The sequence below is a fragment of the Mastomys coucha genome, unplaced genomic scaffold (genome assembly GCF_008632895.1).
Source record: "Mastomys coucha isolate ucsf_1 unplaced genomic scaffold, UCSF_Mcou_1 pScaffold20, whole genome shotgun sequence".
Lineage (NCBI taxonomy): Eukaryota > Metazoa > Chordata > Mammalia > Rodentia > Muridae > Mastomys > Mastomys coucha.
Genome location: NW_022196903.1, coordinates 24119463 through 24136776, shown reverse-complemented (window position 1 = coordinate 24136776; position 17314 = coordinate 24119463). Strand labels below are relative to the sequence as shown.

At 51.6% G+C, this 17314-nt stretch overlaps 1 protein-coding gene across 3 annotated transcripts; it reads left to right on the top strand.

Moving 5' to 3' along the window:
- Positions 1-1861: 1861 nt before the first annotated feature.
- Prrt4 (proline rich transmembrane protein 4) lies at positions 1862-13069 on the top strand. Of its 3 annotated transcripts, none has more exons than XM_031381341.1 (5): positions 1862-2059; positions 3752-4474; positions 4583-4687; positions 5025-5150; positions 10722-13069. In XM_031381341.1, exons 2-5 carry the CDS (start codon positions 3823-3825, stop codon positions 12545-12547), a joined length of 2709 nt encoding a protein of 902 aa, XP_031237201.1. In that variant the 5' UTR covers positions 1862-2059; positions 3752-3822; the 3' UTR covers positions 12548-13069. The 3 variants fall into 3 exon arrangements, with proteins under 3 accessions (XP_031237201.1, XP_031237202.1, XP_031237203.1); XM_031381342.1 differs by lacking the exon at positions 1862-2059 and adding an exon at positions 2396-2517; XM_031381343.1 differs by lacking the exon at positions 1862-2059 and adding an exon at positions 2750-3198.
- Positions 13070-17314: the final 4245 nt, after the last annotated feature.

The window sequence follows — 17314 nt, the reverse complement described above, 5'->3', positions numbered from 1 at the left end:
TTCCTTCACTGGGGACCCTGCACTCAGTTCGATGGATGGCTGTGAGCCTCTACATCTGTGTCAGTAAAGTCTTCTTAATAACGTTTTAACAGGGTTTTGGGAGGGAGAAAAATTAGTGGTATGAATTCAGTCACCATCTTAACCAAGAGTCCCAACTTCCCCTTTTCAATATCTTTGTAAAAGTATTGTTCTTGGGAATAACCCTGCTTGGTCATGGAAGATTGCAATTTTAATGTGCTGGGGTATGTTTATTTCTGCCTTTTCACTTAGAAGTCTTTAAGTGAACATGATTACCAAGAAATGAGGCTTTCTACGAGGGAGAGTTAAAGAAAATGTCTCCAGTGGGATAGCTTTTATTGAGCATATGAAAAAAAATGTAGTCTGAATCTTAGCGTGCTGCCTGTAGGCGGCCCCTGATGGCCTGGGGAGGAGGTAGAGTGGTGGCTTCCTTTAGGGACACCTAGGGCACATCTGTCCCAGTGTTTTGTTTGGAGACTCATGATAAATCCCAGCCTCTCACAGTTGGACTGTGGGAGCTTGATGGAAGACCCGATGTGATCTCATATCTATTGGCAGCATGAGTTCTGTGATCAGAAAATGAGTCTCAGATGCCTTTCTGAATTGCAAGACATCGCCCGCTCTTCCCCTGACCAAAAGCTCTCTGCTTTCTGGGTTAGGACTAGACAGTTTTTGTCTATCTGTCTATTGAGGCTGGTTATCACGTAGCTTGAGTTGGCCTCAAAGTCCCTCTGTGGCCAACCAAGGATAGCCTTGAACTTGGATCCTTTTGCCTTGACCGCCTAAAGGGCGATGCTAGGTTTTTGTCCTCACACCCAGCAGGATGGGCAAGTCTTTTGCTGTTTGTTCTGTCTGCCTTTCTGTCTGTCTGTCTGGTTGGTTGGTTGGTTGGGGTTTTGTTTGTTGGAGAGATTATCAACTTGTAGTCCTGACTGATCCCAAACTTTCAATCTTTCTACCTCTTCCTGCCAAGTGATAGAATTACAGGCTTTTGCCTCTCTCTTTCTCTTTCCTTCTCTCTCTCTCTCTCTCTCCCTCCCTCCCTCCTTCCCTCCCCCCTCTGTGTGTGTGTGTGTGTGTGTGTGTGTGTGTCCGCGCTTGAGCACACGGGTTTCTATCAAATTCAATGTTTTGGAAGAAGGAAAACATGAAGAGATTTAGAGACTCCAGACAAACAAACAAGCCACACTTATCCAGTCAGTCAATGATACAGCCTTTAGACAGTGCAGCAGGCGTAGTAACTTCTCAGTACTCCTGGTCTAGCAGTCCTGGGAGGCTGGGTGCTCTTTCTTTGTTTCTACGTTCTTCTACCATGTCTTATTGGAGACAAAATTGTGATCCACCTCGCACACCAGCTTGTCTCACTATTCTCTCTCATAGATATTTCTGAAGCTGAGTATTTTGGAGAGATTTTAGCAAAAAGAGACGTTATGAATGGGGATTGACATTTGGCAGTTGGCCTGCGAAGAAGAAGCAGCGTAGGAGTCCTCAGTGGTTGCATGTTTGCAAACCACCAGGTGGTGAAGAAGACAAGCAGAGAGACTGAGTACAAGTCTCCGGCAAGCTGAGCAATCTTAAGCAATTTGTTAAGTTCTAGGGTCTTACTTTATCTATCTCTAAAATGGGAACATATTTGTACCCGTTGTTGTAACGTAGAATAGTAAGTCTTTATCCAGGGCTCAATGGAGTGGATTTGATTGCCTGGGATGCCATCTTATGCCAGACTACCGTTGCATGTGTGCATATACTTGTGTGTGATTGTGTGTGTGTGTGTGTGTGTGTGTGTGTGTGTGTGTGTGTAAGTGCGCGCGCGCGAGCGCGCCCAGTGCCCTCGCCTGAGGGTGTTTCTCGGGAATGGCGTGCTCGTGGGTGTGTGCGCTGGGCCGTCCCCCGAGCCTGTGGCTGCCAGCGCCAGGCTGAGAACGAGGCACCGGCTCTCGGGCAGCTGATTGGCAGCGTTGGGTGAATGAGTGCGCGTGGGGCCGGAGCAGCCAGGCGGCCGCGGCTTGGCGCTGATGTGCTCGCCCGCCTGCCGGCCCGGGTAGGGGCGGACCGTGGACGGCGGGCGGGCAGGCGGGCGGGCTGGGAGGAGGGAGAGGAGGGCGGGCGCGGGAGGCGGCGGGGAGGGTTGTGAGAAGCCCGGCAGCCACGGGGCCCCGGCGCGGGCGCTGGGCCGGGGAGCCGGGCTCCCAGCCAGGAGGCGGCGCCGCGGGGAGGGAGCGGAGTGCGGACCGCGAGCGCAGCCCGGCCGCCCGCCGCCTGCTGAGAGCGCTGCGGGTCTTAGACCCGGCTGGGGACAGAGCAGGAGCTTCGGGTGGGCTACGCTGCGATCGCCCGGCAAGCCGAAGGTAGTCGGGGGCCCTGAGCTTGAGTCCCGGCTTTGGGTGCAACGGAGAAGAGCCTAGACTCGCCGAGCCTTGCCCAGCTGGGGCCCGCTGAGCCAGGGAGCCCCTTCTGCCGGGGGTTGGCCCCGGGGACTCGCCGGAGCGAGAGAAGCAGGTCCGTCGGTCCGGACTGGGGGAGCGGGAGTGTGGTGTGCGCACGCGCGTGTGCTTGTGTGCCTGCCAGGGGTGGGTGTGTAAGGGGCGTGAGAGGTGGGGGATGATAGAAATGATGGTGTGTGGTGTATCTGTACAGTGTGTTAGGGTTGTGTGTGCTGCTGACTGCATAGGCAGAGAGAGAGAGAGAGAGAGAGAGAGAGAGAGAGAGAGAGAGAGAGAGAGAGAGAGAGAGAGAGAGAGAGAGAACCCACGTAGGAGGGAGAGGGGCGCATCAGGGTGGAGTGTGTATATGTGCAGGAGTGTGTGAAGGGTGCGTGGGTGAGAGTGTCACGAGTGCTAGGTGCGGCTGTGTGTGTGTGTGTGTGTGTGTGTGTGTGTGTGTGTGTGATGTAAGGGTACTGGGTGCACGTGTGTCCCTGGTTCATTCTCCCTTCCCCCACCAGATGTGTTCTGAGGAGGGGGGTAGCCTTTCTGCAGCTGCCCCTTACCAGGCTTGCCCGCCTGACCGCCTTTCTCACGGAGCCAGAAAGGGTTAATCGCTCCCTCCCTCAAAAACTCTTGGGGTCACTGGGAGGGTAGCAGCAGGTCAAGCCCCCAGAAAGAGGGGAAAGGTTTTTCGGAGAGCCTCTGCTAGGCCAGGGAACCTGCTTCGCTGGCATTAGCCAGCGTAGCCTTCCAGGTCAGATCACTCAGGCTTGTGTCCTGCCCTTCCTGAGGGCCTTGTGCTCCAGTGGGTTTCTTGCTGGGTCTGGAGGTGGAGATCAGGAGCCAACCGGGAGGGTCTGCATTCTTTGCCACTGTATTACTGGAACGATGCTTGATATACAGTGGGCCTCAGTAGATATTGGGGGGGGGCAGGGAAAGCTGGATAGAGGGGTGGGGGAGGAGGGAGAGAATCTGCATCTGGGAGTTTAAGTCGATTCCCTCTGTTCTGGCTAAGAATGAGGCTACTGCTTGTACTCAGATTTCTGGTCAGACATCAGGCCCCCTTGTGGGAAGGCTGGATGCGCGTGGTGGTGGTGGGGTGTGCAGGGAATTGATTTGCACCGAAGCCTGCAGGTAGTGGGAAGGGGCTAGCGAGAAGAGTTGCCATGCCTCCTTCAGGCAGAACATTTCGCCTGTGTTCCTGCACCTGCTTCTCTCTGATTAGAGCCTTTGCCTAGGGCATCTGATCCCTGGAAAGGGAAGTGGGTGGTGGAGGCCTTGACTCACAGCATTTCTCCTCCCTCTAGGACCCCTGAGCTCACAAGGTGCTGAAGAAGTGAGCTCCTTGCCCACCCACGTTGCTGAGCCAGGTGGGGCCATGGCAGGCCGTGGCTGCCTGGAGCTCGGCCTGTTCTGCTGGGTCTTGCTTGCTGTCCCTGTGGGTCCTCAGCCTGCTTCCTCTGTACCAGGTGTCCCTCTTACTACTCTGACCCCACCACCTCAGAGTGAGGCCTCTATGCTATCTCTCAACTTGGGACTAAACTTCAAATTCCATCTCCGGGGACCTGCTGCTGTCTGGGGAAGTCCTGTCACGGAGACCCATCCTCTCTCTCCTGGACTAGGCCAGGAGTCTGAGGAAGAGGAAGAAGGCGATCTGAGGACTGATCCCCTATGGGAACTGCTGGTGGGGTCCCCTGGGAACCACATCCCAGAGTGGGGCTCTGCCGAAGGCAGCTTTATCCCCTGGGCTTCCTCCCTGCCTCCTGAGTCCACATCCCCCCTCTCAGGGCCCACCAAGTGGCCCACTGCTCCCTCTCAACCTAGGATGGGCACTGTGACCTGGGCCACTGCTCTGACAGCGACAGTACCTCCAACCAGTGCTCCCAGGCCTCATCAGAGCGAGCTTGAGCTGAAGTTTGATGTAGCTTTGAGAGCAGGTGCAGCCCCCACTCTCGGGCATCGGTCGCTACCCCTGCTGCCCAGCCTGCGGGCCAGCCTGGCAGAGATTGCTGGGCGCCTGGGGCCTTTTGGTAAGTAGCCACCCCATTTGAAGTGAATCTCTTTTGGGCATCAGTTGATGGATATAATACTGTCCACTAGTAGTCAGGAGGCAACTTCAGCCCAGACTCCTTTTGCAGGGTTCTTTGGTACTACTGTGTCCCCACTCCGGAACTTCTCAAGGCAGAGTTATCCTGGCACAGCAGCACATCCAAGTTCTGCTTCTGAAGTGTCAGATTCCCCCGGTGAGTGCTGGCTTTATTGTCACAAACATTTGCCTGGCATCAGCTGAGCTAATGGTCTGTGGTCTGACCATCATCACCTTTCTTGGCCTGAGGAATGTCTGTATGGCTTTTTCCCTGGCTCCAGGATAAGGGCTGGTTGGTGTACCTTGGGGGAAGCAGTCTCTTTGCTATATCGATTCTGATTTGGTGCTTGTTCATGGAGTACCTGTGGCTACTGTTCCTGGGGTGATGATTCTCTTAAGACAAGCTCCGAGGAAGGATAGAATTTTCTCCAAAGTCTCAAAAGCCACTGCCAGCTGGTAGGATGGTATTTGAGCTCCTTATGCTTCTTTTACAGGGCTCTTTGGTATCACTGGGTCGCTTCCCCCACCTCTCCTGGAAAGGAAATTCTCAAGCCCGAGCCTTTTGGATTCAGTGGCTTCCCAGAGCTCTGCCCCAATCAAGACAACACCAGTACAACATGGTAAGCGTGTAAGTCACTTGTATTTGACACACTGCGTGCCAGACACTCAGCAGTGTCCTGGGACCTTTCTGTGTCACTGCCCTCATAAACCATACCACCTCTCCCTTCATTGTCACCACGGAGAAATTAGACATTAATGATCTGACAGGTATTGTCTGGGAAGATCCTACATGGAGTTAGGGAAGTGTTCTCTGAGGTGTCTGCTGCTGTAGGCAGAGTAGGACAGAAAGGTGAGTCAGAGCCAACTAATGAGGAGCTACTTCATGGTCTCTACTGCATCTTTCCCTCACCCACGATCCTGGGTGCCTGGTCTCCCTCTGTACCTCCACTCCACCCAGCCTTGGAGTTTTCCTCTCTGCTGTTTGATCTGTTATGACATGCTGTCAGACCCTCACAGAGAAGACATTAAAGAGAGGACTGTGATCAGACAGACGCCACCTTTGCTCTACGGAGCCTTTCAGAGCATGCATCTCGACAGGTCGATGGTGCCAAGGAAACACTTAACCTCTTTGAGCCTAAGTCTTCTCACTTATATATGGTCTGATAATAGAACGCTCTCTCTCTCTCTCTCTCTCTCTCTCTCTCTCTCTCTCTCTCTCTCTGTGTGTGTGTGTGTGTGTGTGTGTGTGTGTGTGTGAAACTCTAATGTCTCCAGGTAGTGTAAACCCTTGCTGGATACCAAGTAGAAACTCATTAAACAGTAGCTCCTTAACTTTGCTACTTGCTCACACTGCACCCCAAATACACTTTCGGACACAGCCTTGTAGATACCCTGGCCTTGGCCCCACCTGCTGATTGGACAACAGAGTTCCCAGGGCAGAGGGCAGGGGTGCTCAAAGAGCAGCTTTGTTAAATGAGGGAGCCATGGGTAGGAACTTCCAGCCCAGCTTTGTTCTACTAAAGACTTCGTGTGTCTGTGAAACATCTAAGCCACCCTGTCCTAAGCTCGGCCACAGATGCTTTGGCTTCTTCCAGCCCCAACCCTGACAACCCTTTCTGTATTGTATGGCGTGCTTCAGCCATCATCATAGTGTCCCTCTGTGGGGTGCAAGAAATGGCCACTGTGGATTAGTGTGCAGCAGCGGCAGGATCTGCTGTGGGTGGGGGGCGGCTCCGTGCCTCAGGGGATAGATGCTGGCTGGCATTCTGTCAGCCTGGGTGACAGTGCTGGCCAGGCAGGTTTAATGAGTCTGGACAGTATCAGAGGCAGCCCAGCCTCACAGCCCCCCTCTCCCCACCCGCCTCACGGGTGGTTGCAGGAGTTCAGTCTCTTCTTGATGCTTCTCTTGCATAAACCCAGAAGCCTGGGTTAACCCTTGCTCATGAGAAGAAGAGAGAGGGAAAGGGAAATGGAAAAGGAGAGGGAGGGGAGGGGGAGGGGAAGGAGGGAGGGAGGGAGAGAGAGAGAGAGAGAGAGAGAGAGAGAGAGGAGATCCAAACCTGTAACAGATATATTGTTTTGCTTTGTTTTGTTTTGGGGGGATTATTGTGGTTTTGTTTTATTTTGTTTTGTTTTGTTTTGTTTTTCTTTGTTTTGTTTTAAGATAAGGTCTCCTGTTGCTCAGGCCTGCCTCAAACTGGCTTTGCAGCTGATGCTGGCTTTGAACTCCTGATCCTCCTGCTTCTACCTCACAAGTGCTGATATTTCAGGTGTGTCTTACCACACCAAGCATCCTAGGATATGATACAGGGCTCCTCCTTTGCACTGAGTCCCCTTTTCCTGGACCATAGCTTGTATTTACACATTGAAAATTTATAATGGGCTCCCCCATGTCCAAGGACTTCAGGCCCATTGTTAAGTCCTCGTTGGTGTCCCTCTGCTCCCTGGCCATACTGGCAAGTCTGGGCTATGAATGGCTAATGCCTGGGATATCCAGTTGTTAAATATTTCCAGTATTACTGCTGCAGAATATCAGCACTCCACAATGCTGGAGTTGGGGGTAGGGAGAAGGATTCAGCCAAACCATTAAATGGGCTGCAGCTTCCAGCATCCAGAGTTGATTCCTCGGCCCTTTGATCTGGGCAGCTGGTGGATAATCAGAACTGGCTTCTCCTGGACCTCGCTTATCATTTCCCACCCCCCTCCTCAGCCAGCCCTGCCTCGACAATTAGTCATGTTGACATCCCACCTTTTCTCTCACTTCTGAGGTCAAGGGCCACAAGGACAGGGCGGAACCTCCTTGAAGGGGTGGCCTGCTCAGAATCCATCTCCTGTGGATATAGGGAATACAGGACCACTGTCTTAGAATTTTTGTTGTTGTTGTTGTTGTTGTTTTGTTTGTTTTTGTTTTTTTCAAGGCAGGTTTTTTTTTTGTTTAGCCCTGGCTGTCCTGGAAATCACGTTGTAGACCAGGCTAGCCTCGAACTCAGAAATCCACCTGCCTCTGTCTCCCAAGTGCTGGGATTAAAGGCATGAGTCACCACTGCCCCAGGACCACTGTCTTTTAGGGAAAACTCAAGACATTTTTCTGAGTAAGCTACAAATGGAGAGACAAGAGACGAGGCCAAGTGGTGCCTTCAGAGGCGAAAGCTAGGCTGTTCCTACCTGCCTCCATCCACACTTGTTCACTCTCTGGACAAACTGGTCCATAGAAACACTGTTCCAAACTGAGAAGTCCGTCCTTGGTACTTGAGGCGTCTCTTGGTTTTTGCCTATGTTTTCTCCTGGATTTTATAATTGCTGAAGTTTGCTTATTGGCTATTGTGCTTGGGGACAGAGATGAGAAATAGGGTTTCATATGGCTAATGAGTAAGAAGTGGACATGGTCTCTGAGAGCACCTGTCTGTATGGTGAGCACAGAGGGGGCGCCAAGGAATCACACAGGTGAAGACAGACATGGACTGAAGGAAACCAAGGCAATCCAGTAACTTAGTAGCAGAAGGTTAGACCAGGGCATCAAAGGGGGCAGGAAAATGAGAAGAGGAGTGGATTAGCTTGATGCATGGACTCCAGGCTGGTGCCTCTCAGACCAGCAGGCTACTTATTCCCAACTGAATGATGGCCACTGGAGAGAGGGTAGCATAGTACTTACTATGTTAGTGTCCTTCAAACAGCACAGACTGAGACAAGAGATTGATATTCACTCAGTGGAACCACTGTTGTCTTTCTAAACAAGTTTAAGGTGTCCACACAGATCATAGACTTAAGTTGTTAAACCAAGCACTAATCTATGGGGCTGGAGACAAAACTCGGTGGTTAAAAGCACACACTGCTCTTACAAAGGGGCCAGGTTGATTCTTGGCACTCACACTGGATAGCTCACAACTGTCCCTAACTCCAGCTCCAGAGGGTGCAACACCCTCTTCTGGCCTTTGTGGACACATGCACTCATCTATAAATACCCAACACACATAATTACAAGTAAAATAGATCTTTAAAAAAGAACTAATTTGAGGTCAGAGCTGATCACACACAAGATGATTGATCCCAGATGAACATTAGCCAATCATGATACTGGCCAGAATTGTATATTGAATGATTTTTTTTCCACACCAGGAACACACCTCGTTTATCTTCATGACTGTTTTGGGTAATAGGTATTCTTACCAAGTTCAGATTTGAGGAACGTAATGTAGTGGGATCCAAAGGGCGCGCTGCCACTTGTAGCTGTCAGGGAGCTCTGCCTGTTTAAATTTCTGATTGCTAACTCCACACCATTACTAATTGTCCAATTCTTCCCTTCTGTCTCTTGAGCTGCCTGGGACTTCACTACATTTTCTTCTGTAGATTTTTGCTGTCTCCAGCACGAGGGAGAACAGCCTGGGGTGGGTGTTCCTCTGTTATCCAGCTGGGGGATAGCCGGGGCATGGGCAGGTAGTTGGAGCAAGAGTGTAATCCTCAGAGGCCCCCACTCTTCTCAGCACACACCTGTCTCCTGTCCTCCTCCTCATCCCCATGTGGCCATCTCTATCTTTCTTTGTCTTCCTCCCCGCCCCCCTGCATCTGTAGTCCTGCTGAAACTTCGAGGTGCAGGAAAAGATCAACGTCTAGCATACTCCTTTCTGTTTGGCTATAGGAGGGTCTTGAGTCTAACCTTTTTAGAGCTCCTCTTGCTCCAAAAGAGCAGAACCAAGAGTCTTAATCCCTTCCAGTCTTGACCGACTTCCCTTTCCACAAGAGACGTGGGAGATGTTGGGGCATGGGATGAGGCCAGAGCCTCAGTTAGCAGACCCCAGCATGCTGCTCCACTATGATTCCCCCTAATTGTTCCTTGGGGGAAGGGAGTTCAAGGCCACTCTCTGAGACCCATTCCAATACTATTTTCTGTAATATGGGAGTGAGGAAAAGGGACACCTGTATCAAGAGCCTTATGCTAGACTGTGTGGTTGTGGTGCTGTGGTAGAGCATGGGGGTCAGGGGAGAGAGCTTTTGATTTGAGCCTGGCATAATAAGTCATGCCAGGCACCTAGGAAGCTGAGACACAATGATTGCTGTGAGTTAAGAGGGCAACTTGGGCTACATGATGGGTTGGCAGGCAGCCTGGACTACAAAGTGAGACCCTGTCTCATAAGACTAACAAAATAAACAACAAAAGAAAAGCCCTAGACTAATGGTTTTATGGGTGAGTCAGGATGGGGGAGCTATTGCCAATCATTGGCTGAAGCATTGGGGTGTAGCCTGTCGGAAGGACACTTAATAAAATGTGTTCTCCTTAGAATGCTAGGGCAGGGAACTCTTACCTCTTTTCCTGCTCTGGGTGTGCATGCATGTTCTGTGAATAGGGACAAGAGGGTATTGAAACGGGACAGGTGGAGGTCTCTTCTAGTCCTAGACGAGGTTTGGAGTCAGGTGTGCATGTGTTCGTGCATGTGTGCATGTATGTGTGTTCGAAGAAGGGAAGCATATTAGTACCTGTGACAGGTTAGTGTGGGAAAGGGATGCAGACTTGTACTCAGATCTGGCATTAGATCTTTATTTATTTATTTATTTATTATATACAGAAGGGGGAGTCAGATCTCATTACAGATGGTTGTGAGCTACCATGTGGTTGCTGGGATTTGAACTCAGGACCTTTGGAAGAGCAGTCAGTGCTCTTACCCGCTGAGCCATCTCTCCAGCCCCTGGTGCTCAGATCTGGGTCCTGGCACTCTATTTGTGACCTTGGACAATTCCTGCAGAACCTCAGTTCATTCTTCTGGTATAAAGAGGGTTTCATTTATTCAGTGAAAACTACTCAGTGCCTCCCACATGCCACAAACCACTTAAGCACAGAGTTTCATATGTGTGCAAAAGGAACAAAACATTATTCTCCTATAATGTCTTTTCTGGTGTGGGATTTGAACTGGAGAGCTCATCCACCACTTCCTTCCAGTTGTAAAGTCCTGCAACTTCTTAAGAAAACCTCTCCCCCAACCTGATAAAATCAAGGAATGATTGAGGGTGTGCGTGGAACGAACAGGGGACAGATGGGAGGAGAGTGGTCGCTGAAAGCTTCGGCCTGGAAGATGGGGTTCTGGGAGGAGAAGGGGAGAGAAGAAAAAACAGCCCATAGAAGAAATTCAGACTTCTAGCTGAGGGCCGGAGAGAAGGGAGACTACTAATGGCTCCAGGCAAACGTTTTCTGTCCACAGACCCCACTGTCTCCACTTCTGGCCCAGACGAACTCTCTCCTGCCAGCTTCGGGAATCCTTCAGCACAGCCTGGATGTGAGCCAGGCTCTTGTAGTAAGCCAGAGTTGCACGATAACTTGGGGCAGCCGCCTGCCTCGCCGCTGCCTCTCTTCTTCTTGACCCTGGAGGCCGACTGGGCAGAGGCTAGGGCTCGCTGGGGTCTGGCCTGGGAGGCCCATGTCTATGGAGCCGGAGCGCTCTTCGGCCTGGTGGCCCTGCTGGCTCTGTTAGCTCTGGCCCTCTTGCCCTGGCGTTGTCCGCCGGGCGCCCCCTGCCTGGCGTTGATGGATCTGCTGCTGCTCTCGGCGGGGACCACTCGGGCCTTCCCTCTCTTCTACGACGCCTACGGGCATCGCGATCGGCTGCCGACCCTCGCCTGGCTGCTGCTGCAGGACCTTCCGCTGCCCTGCCTAGCCGCAGGTCTGGGGCTGGCTTGCATGCTGCTGGCCCGGCCGCGCACCCCGAGGTGCCCCGCCGGCTTAGCGGCGCTGCTGCTGCTGGGGCTGGGGCTGGCGGCGGCGGCCGCCCTGGGGAGCGCCGTGCACCGCCCGCTGCGGCCGCTGCGGCTCGCCTCCCGCGGGCTGCACGCCTTCCTCGCTGCCTTCCTGTCGGGGCTCCTGCTGGCGCTCTCTTGTTGGGGCGGCCGGCGGCGGAAAGCCGGGGCACCCTTAGGAGGGTCTGGCTTTAAGGGTGCTACCCCTGTCCCGCAAGTGCGCAGCCCCTTCGCCCCGCGGGAGTCGTGGAGGCGAGCAGCGCGCACAGCTCCGGTGGCCGGGACCTTTGGGCTGCTGAGCGGAGCCCTGCAGGGCTACGAGGTACTTCACGCCCTGGGCTACGGAGGCCAGGCAGGCTTGGAGGGGCCCTGGCCCTGGTGGGCTTTCCAGCTAGGTCTGCGTCTGGGCGAGGTGGGCGTCGCGCTCCCGTTAGCGCTGCTTGGTCTCTACCCCGCGCTCTGCAGCCCCCGTGTGCCCCGGCGCTGCTGGGCCAAGCTCTTCCGATTGTCTCCGGGACACGCTGCCCCGCTGCTGCCAGGAGGCTGGGTCCCCGGGATTCGGGACAAGGAGCCCCTGGGGAGCGCGATCGCGCGTGGCGACGCGGAGCTACTGCAGCTATGCGCCCTGGCAGGCCCAGGTCCCGATCTCCTTCTCCAAGGTGGCGGCTGCCGGGGCTTCGAAGGTGCCGGGGCCAACTCAACGCAGTCACCAGCCTCCTCCCCTAGCAGCGATTGCACGGTGGACTTCCGGCCACCGTCACCCATCAACCTGCGGCGCAGCATCGAGGAAGCCCTCTGCAGCGAGGCGCTGCTGGCCCCTGGCCTCTTTCAGGGCCCTGCCTTTGGGGAAGCCCTGCCTGGGCTCGGTCTCTACCGCACCATCTCATTGGGGAACAAGACAGGGGAAGGACCTAGTGAGAAGTCCGAGAAGGTCCCTGGATCCCCAGCACCTCCTGAGCTCCCCTCTCCCGGGGCCTGGCCTCCAGGCAGCAGCGCCTCATCTGGCTCTCTGTGTGGACTCTCACGGGACAGCTCGTCCATGCTTCTGTGTTCCAGCCCCGACAGGCCCTCACGCTGTCCGTTAGTCTGCGTCCTCAGTCCCCCGCGGCCCTCAGGAAGCAGCCCCAGCCTCCCAGCCTCAGGATCCTACCAGGCCCTATCCCCACCCTCCCGCGACTCTCCAGAACATGCCTCTGACCTGCAGGCTGAGGAAGCATTGCTGCAAGAGCAATTCCTGGATGCCTGCCGACAGATTGATGAGCTGAGCATGAGCAGCGACACCATAGACCTGTGAAGGGGCGGCTATCTCACAGCCAAGCCCTTGCTCCCCCACCCCCCCGCCCCTTTCTGGCATCTGATCTGCTCAAGACCTCCTCACTGTAATAATTCCCCAATTCCACCTGGTTCCGATACCTCTCTCTGATTCTTCCCCATCCAGGGGCCCCTGGGTGGGTGGATCAGCAGCCAGGCTCTATGGATTGGGAATCAGTGCCAACTTCTCTGGAGCCGTGGAGTGCTGATGCCCCCAGCTGCAACTTTAGGCTGGCAGGGTCCTACTTTCCTTGGCCGTCACCAGCAATAAAGCTTCAAGGTGCTCCACTCCTGACTACCATGCCCTCTATCCTGGTGCTGAGTGAGACAGCTATCCTCAAAAGACCTAGTGCCCTGCCTGTCTGGGCTCCGTACCCATCTTTGCCATCTCCTCATAGAACCATTCCCTAATGATGTATCTGTGGCCCAAGAGACCTTACAGCCACTGGGTGGGAAATGAGCGTTTTCAGAGTCAATGTACCAATAAAATATTTTCAGAGGAGAACGTTCTGACCTTCTTGGAAAAGCTTAAAGGGGCTACAACTTCAGCAGCTCTACCAGAAGTAGAAGTGGCCTGCCTCAGACTCCCAGGGACCTTCACAGGAAAGTGAGGACTCTTCTGGTGAATGAGTCCTGAGACAAGCCCCTGGAAGCTGCCCATCTGACTGCTTAGTAAATGTCTTTTCCTAGAGGGGACAGGGTCCTGAGAGGTGGGAGACAGAGACTTTTTAGCACTTGGCAAAATGCCTTTGTTCATAGGAGCCCTGCATGGGGTTTTGGGAGATAGCTTCCTAGTTGCTAGTTAATGATAAAGATCTTCAAGGAAATGTGGACACACAAGTTAAAAGGCCTGATTGCTTCAGCTGGGCCAGCCAACCGCCTGTCTGCCAAGTTCCCATAAGACTTTGCAAAGAGGAAGCCACCTTTTCTCATCAACAGGGAATCTTTGAGGCTGGTCTTACAAGGACCTCATCCCCGTTTCCCACAGAGCTCTCCTCTCTGATCCTCAGTAGGGAAAATCTGCCTTCACTGTCTACCTCTTGCCCCAGCCCCAGCTTAGTTCTCAAAGAGAGAGCACACTGCAGGGACCCATTAGCACATCCAGCCACCAGCCCTACAGAGTATCCATCCCTTTCCTGAAGCATTTAGCCTTCAGTTATATATACTCTGCATTTGTCATCTGGCTAAAATGTAGTGGTTTATGGTGGCAGGGTCTTGAATCAGGTTTAAAAATGAAAAGCTGGCCAGGCAGTGGTGGCACACACCTTTAATCCCAGCACTTGGGAGGCAGAGACAGGCAGATTTCTGAGTTTGAGGCCAGCCTGGTCTACAGAGTGAGTTCCAGCATAGCCAGGGTTACACAGAGAAACCCTGTCTTGAAAAACAAAACAAACAAACAAACAAAAATCTGGCAGATGTCCTGCATATCACAGAGAGACCTGGAGAGGCATACACATCAGGCTCAAAGTGTGGGGGGAAAAGAAGCTTAGTGATCACACCCACACACACAATCACACATGCACCAAACTTGGATCACCAGCTAATGGGGTTTGGCGAAAGGAGCCAAGGAGCCAAGAGGGATGCAGAAAGGGAGATAAGGAGGGGCTGAGGCTCTTGTTCCCTGCAAATGAACACCTATCTGTTTTGATTGTAGACAGCATCCAGGGCCTCAAGAGAGGAAAGAGGGAAGCCAGGAACATCCAAGGGAGGGTAAGAGTCCTGCTGGAGAAGAGAAATGTGAGGCAGTGGTGCAGGTGAGGCTGAGGGATGGACCTGGCGTGGTCCTGACTGTGCCTCCTCCATCACTGGCTCAGTGTGGCTCAGAAATTCTTGCTGCATCCTCATACTGGGCTGAGGCCCAGAGAACTGCCAGTTTCCTAATTACAGGCATTTCTCACTGGTGTCATCGTGGCTGCAGTGGGCCCAGCATTGGCACTGCATTGTGTCACACAAGGAATGCTTGCTGCTCTGGGAAACTGTCTCCTTCTCACCCCGTTTCCCCTCCCAGGTGCTTCTCCTCTGCCACCCCTTCCTCATGCTCATCCTCTCCAGCTGCTCGGCCTTGCGCATCCTCCTCACTGGATCTGATTGGCTTCATGTATTCCTCTCCCCTGAGCACAGCAGTCCAAATCTGGAGCTTCCCCATTCAGTCTGTCTCTGCTCATCTCTCACAGACACTTGTTTTTCTCGTCTGAAAGCTCTGAGTGCAGCTGATGAGAAAGGAGGACAGAAGAACATTCCTCAGTACTCGCCAGATCCGACCCTTTGTTGATTTTCCTTCATAAGGATTACTCCCAGTTAATTTCAGAGAATTCAAGTTTCCGGAGCCCACTTCGGGCTACTCACAATCACCATTAACTTCAAACCAAGGTGATCTGATGATTTCTTTTGTCCTTCATAGACACCTCTCTCATACATATACACTCCTACAAATAAAAATGGAAATAAATCTTTAAAAAAGAAAAACCATCCTTAGCTCTTTCACACACAAAGAAGCCAAGACTTCAGTTAGCCCCATGTTTTGTCTTGTGCCTTATCTCTGACCCAAAGCAGGCGTCTCAGAAGGAATAGAGTTAGATCCTAATGTGTACATCCCACAGTTTCAATATCAGTACTTGGAGAGTCTGAGAGATAACTTTCTTTCATTCATGAATTAATTTCCTCTCTTAAAAATATTTGTTGACAGCCCAAATATATATCAGGTGATGAGAATAAAAAGGCAGAGGAAGAAACAAACCATGCATACTTGAGAGTTTGGAACTTGCAGAAGAAAGGGAAGCACTAATAGAAGAGTCACTCGAGCCCAAGCAATGATTACAGTTGTGAGAAATGGGGAGAATAAGAGCATCTAATCTTATAGAAGGCTCAGCTTATGGGGAGAATGAGGAGTGGAGCCAAAGGGATGGGGCCTGAGAAAGCCTGGCTGAGAACATCCCAGGCTTTACTACAGTGATGGATGAGAGATGGGTCTGCAGTTTATTTCCCTTGGAAGCCACCTTGCGGGGTTCCATGACTCCTGCTATTTAATAAAGAACACTGCTTGAGTCCTGAGTAGATGGATGAGCAAATATTCTTGGTTGAAGAACCATATGCCCTTCCTGATATGCATGGATAGAAAGGATGAGTCAGGAGACAGATGGGGGACCCACATCTGAATAAAGAAGATGGAAAGGCTCAGTTCTACTGTGTAGTCTGAGACACAGAACCCTGACTATGGGTATTTGCTGCCCCCTGGTGGACGTATGGAAGCAGTTTAGTCTTTGTCCTTTAAGGAAAAATTGGACCTAAGGTATTTAGAACAGTTTTTGAGGAGAGTGAAGGATTACAAATGGATATTAAATTCTTTCCCCTTTATCTACCACAGCTATGACTAGGTCCCCCAGTACAAGTTTGCATTTGAGAATAGAATTTTATTTTTAAGGAGGAGGATGTGAAATGCCAAACCAATTTTGTTTAAAAGATTCTACTTCTTTTGCCTATTTTTTTTTTTTTTTCTGAGACAGGGTTTCTCTGTATAGCTCTCTGGCTGTCCTGGAACTCAGTAGACCAGGCTGGCCTCGAACTCACAAATCTGCCTGCCTCTGCCTCCCAAGGGCTGGGATTAAAGGCGTGCACCACCACCGCCCGGCTTCTTTTGCCTATTTTACTTTTTTTAAAATGTAAGATAGGATAGACTTTATGGTAACCTTGGCAATCTATCTTGTATTTCAGTGCCTTTTCTTCTGATTTATCTATATAAAATATAACTGAGGTAGGGGTTCTTTTTCCAAAAGCACATATTAATTATTTGAAGCCTACTAGGGCTTCATAAATTTCATGCTTAGCGCACCCCTCCCACCATTGTTACCATCCACCCATCCATTCGTGCATCCATTCTATTGAATATGGATGGCTCTCGGGAATTTTCACTGTACCTTTCATCCTTTGTAGTGTTTTCTACCCTATCAAGCTGTTGTAATTTGAAAGGAAAGACTTCAAAAGTGCTTCGGGTACTTTTTGCAGCTAGGCATTCTGCAAGCACAGCAGTTTTTTATGTAAGACAGACCGTGAGCCCACTGTTAAACACTGTGGGTAGCCTCGTCTGTCTGATAAACAGACGAATGAAGATCTTCGGGCTCTGGGCAGCAGTGCCTTCTGGGTCTGTGCATATAGCTGGGTGTTATGTTTGGCTTGGGTATGCGCTGATGTGATCTTGCAGAGATCTTGTAAGATTTTAAATATAAACGTCTCTCAGTCCAGACTCTATTTTACATGAAGTCAGGGACTCTGTCTTTTTTTGGGGGGGGGCAAAGAATTTTACCCCTAATATATAAGTAGTAGCTCAATAAATAAGAATTGAAAAATGTTATTTCATATGTAGTATTTGTTCTTTTGTTTTGTTTTGTTTGGTTTTTTTTGTTTTTTGTTTGTTTGGTTTTTTGTTGTTGTTGTTGTTTTTCGAGACAGGGTTTCTCTGTGTAGCCCTGGCTGTCCTGGAACTCACTCAGTAGACCAGGCTGGCCTCGAACTCAGAAATCCACCTGCCTCTGCCTCTGCCTCCCAAGTGCTGGGATTAAAGGCATGCGCCACCACCACCCGGCGTAGTATTTGTTCTATAGGGATTTTAGTAGATACAATTTGTCTCTGAGGCCTGGTGACATTTTGTCTCATGTTTTCTGAGGACATGTGAATTGTTCAAATTATGTGTTACATGCTTGTGTCTATGACGTTTTGCATATGTGGTAGGTTTTTTTCCGCTTGATCTGTGGCA

Bases quoted from the DNA above. Each gene is read 5' to 3' on its own strand.
- Prrt4 (XM_031381341.1), top strand. From the start codon at position 3,823: ATGGCAGGCCGTGGCTGCCTGGAGCTCGGCCTGTTCTGCTGGGTCTTG. The intron at 4,475-4,582 runs GTAAGTAGCCAC...CTCCTTTTGCAG, and splicing joins TGGGCGCCTGGGGCCTTTTG to GGTTCTTTGGTACTACTGTG. The intron at 5,151-10,721 runs GTAAGCGTGTAA...TTCTGTCCACAG, and splicing joins GACAACACCAGTACAACATG to ACCCCACTGTCTCCACTTCT.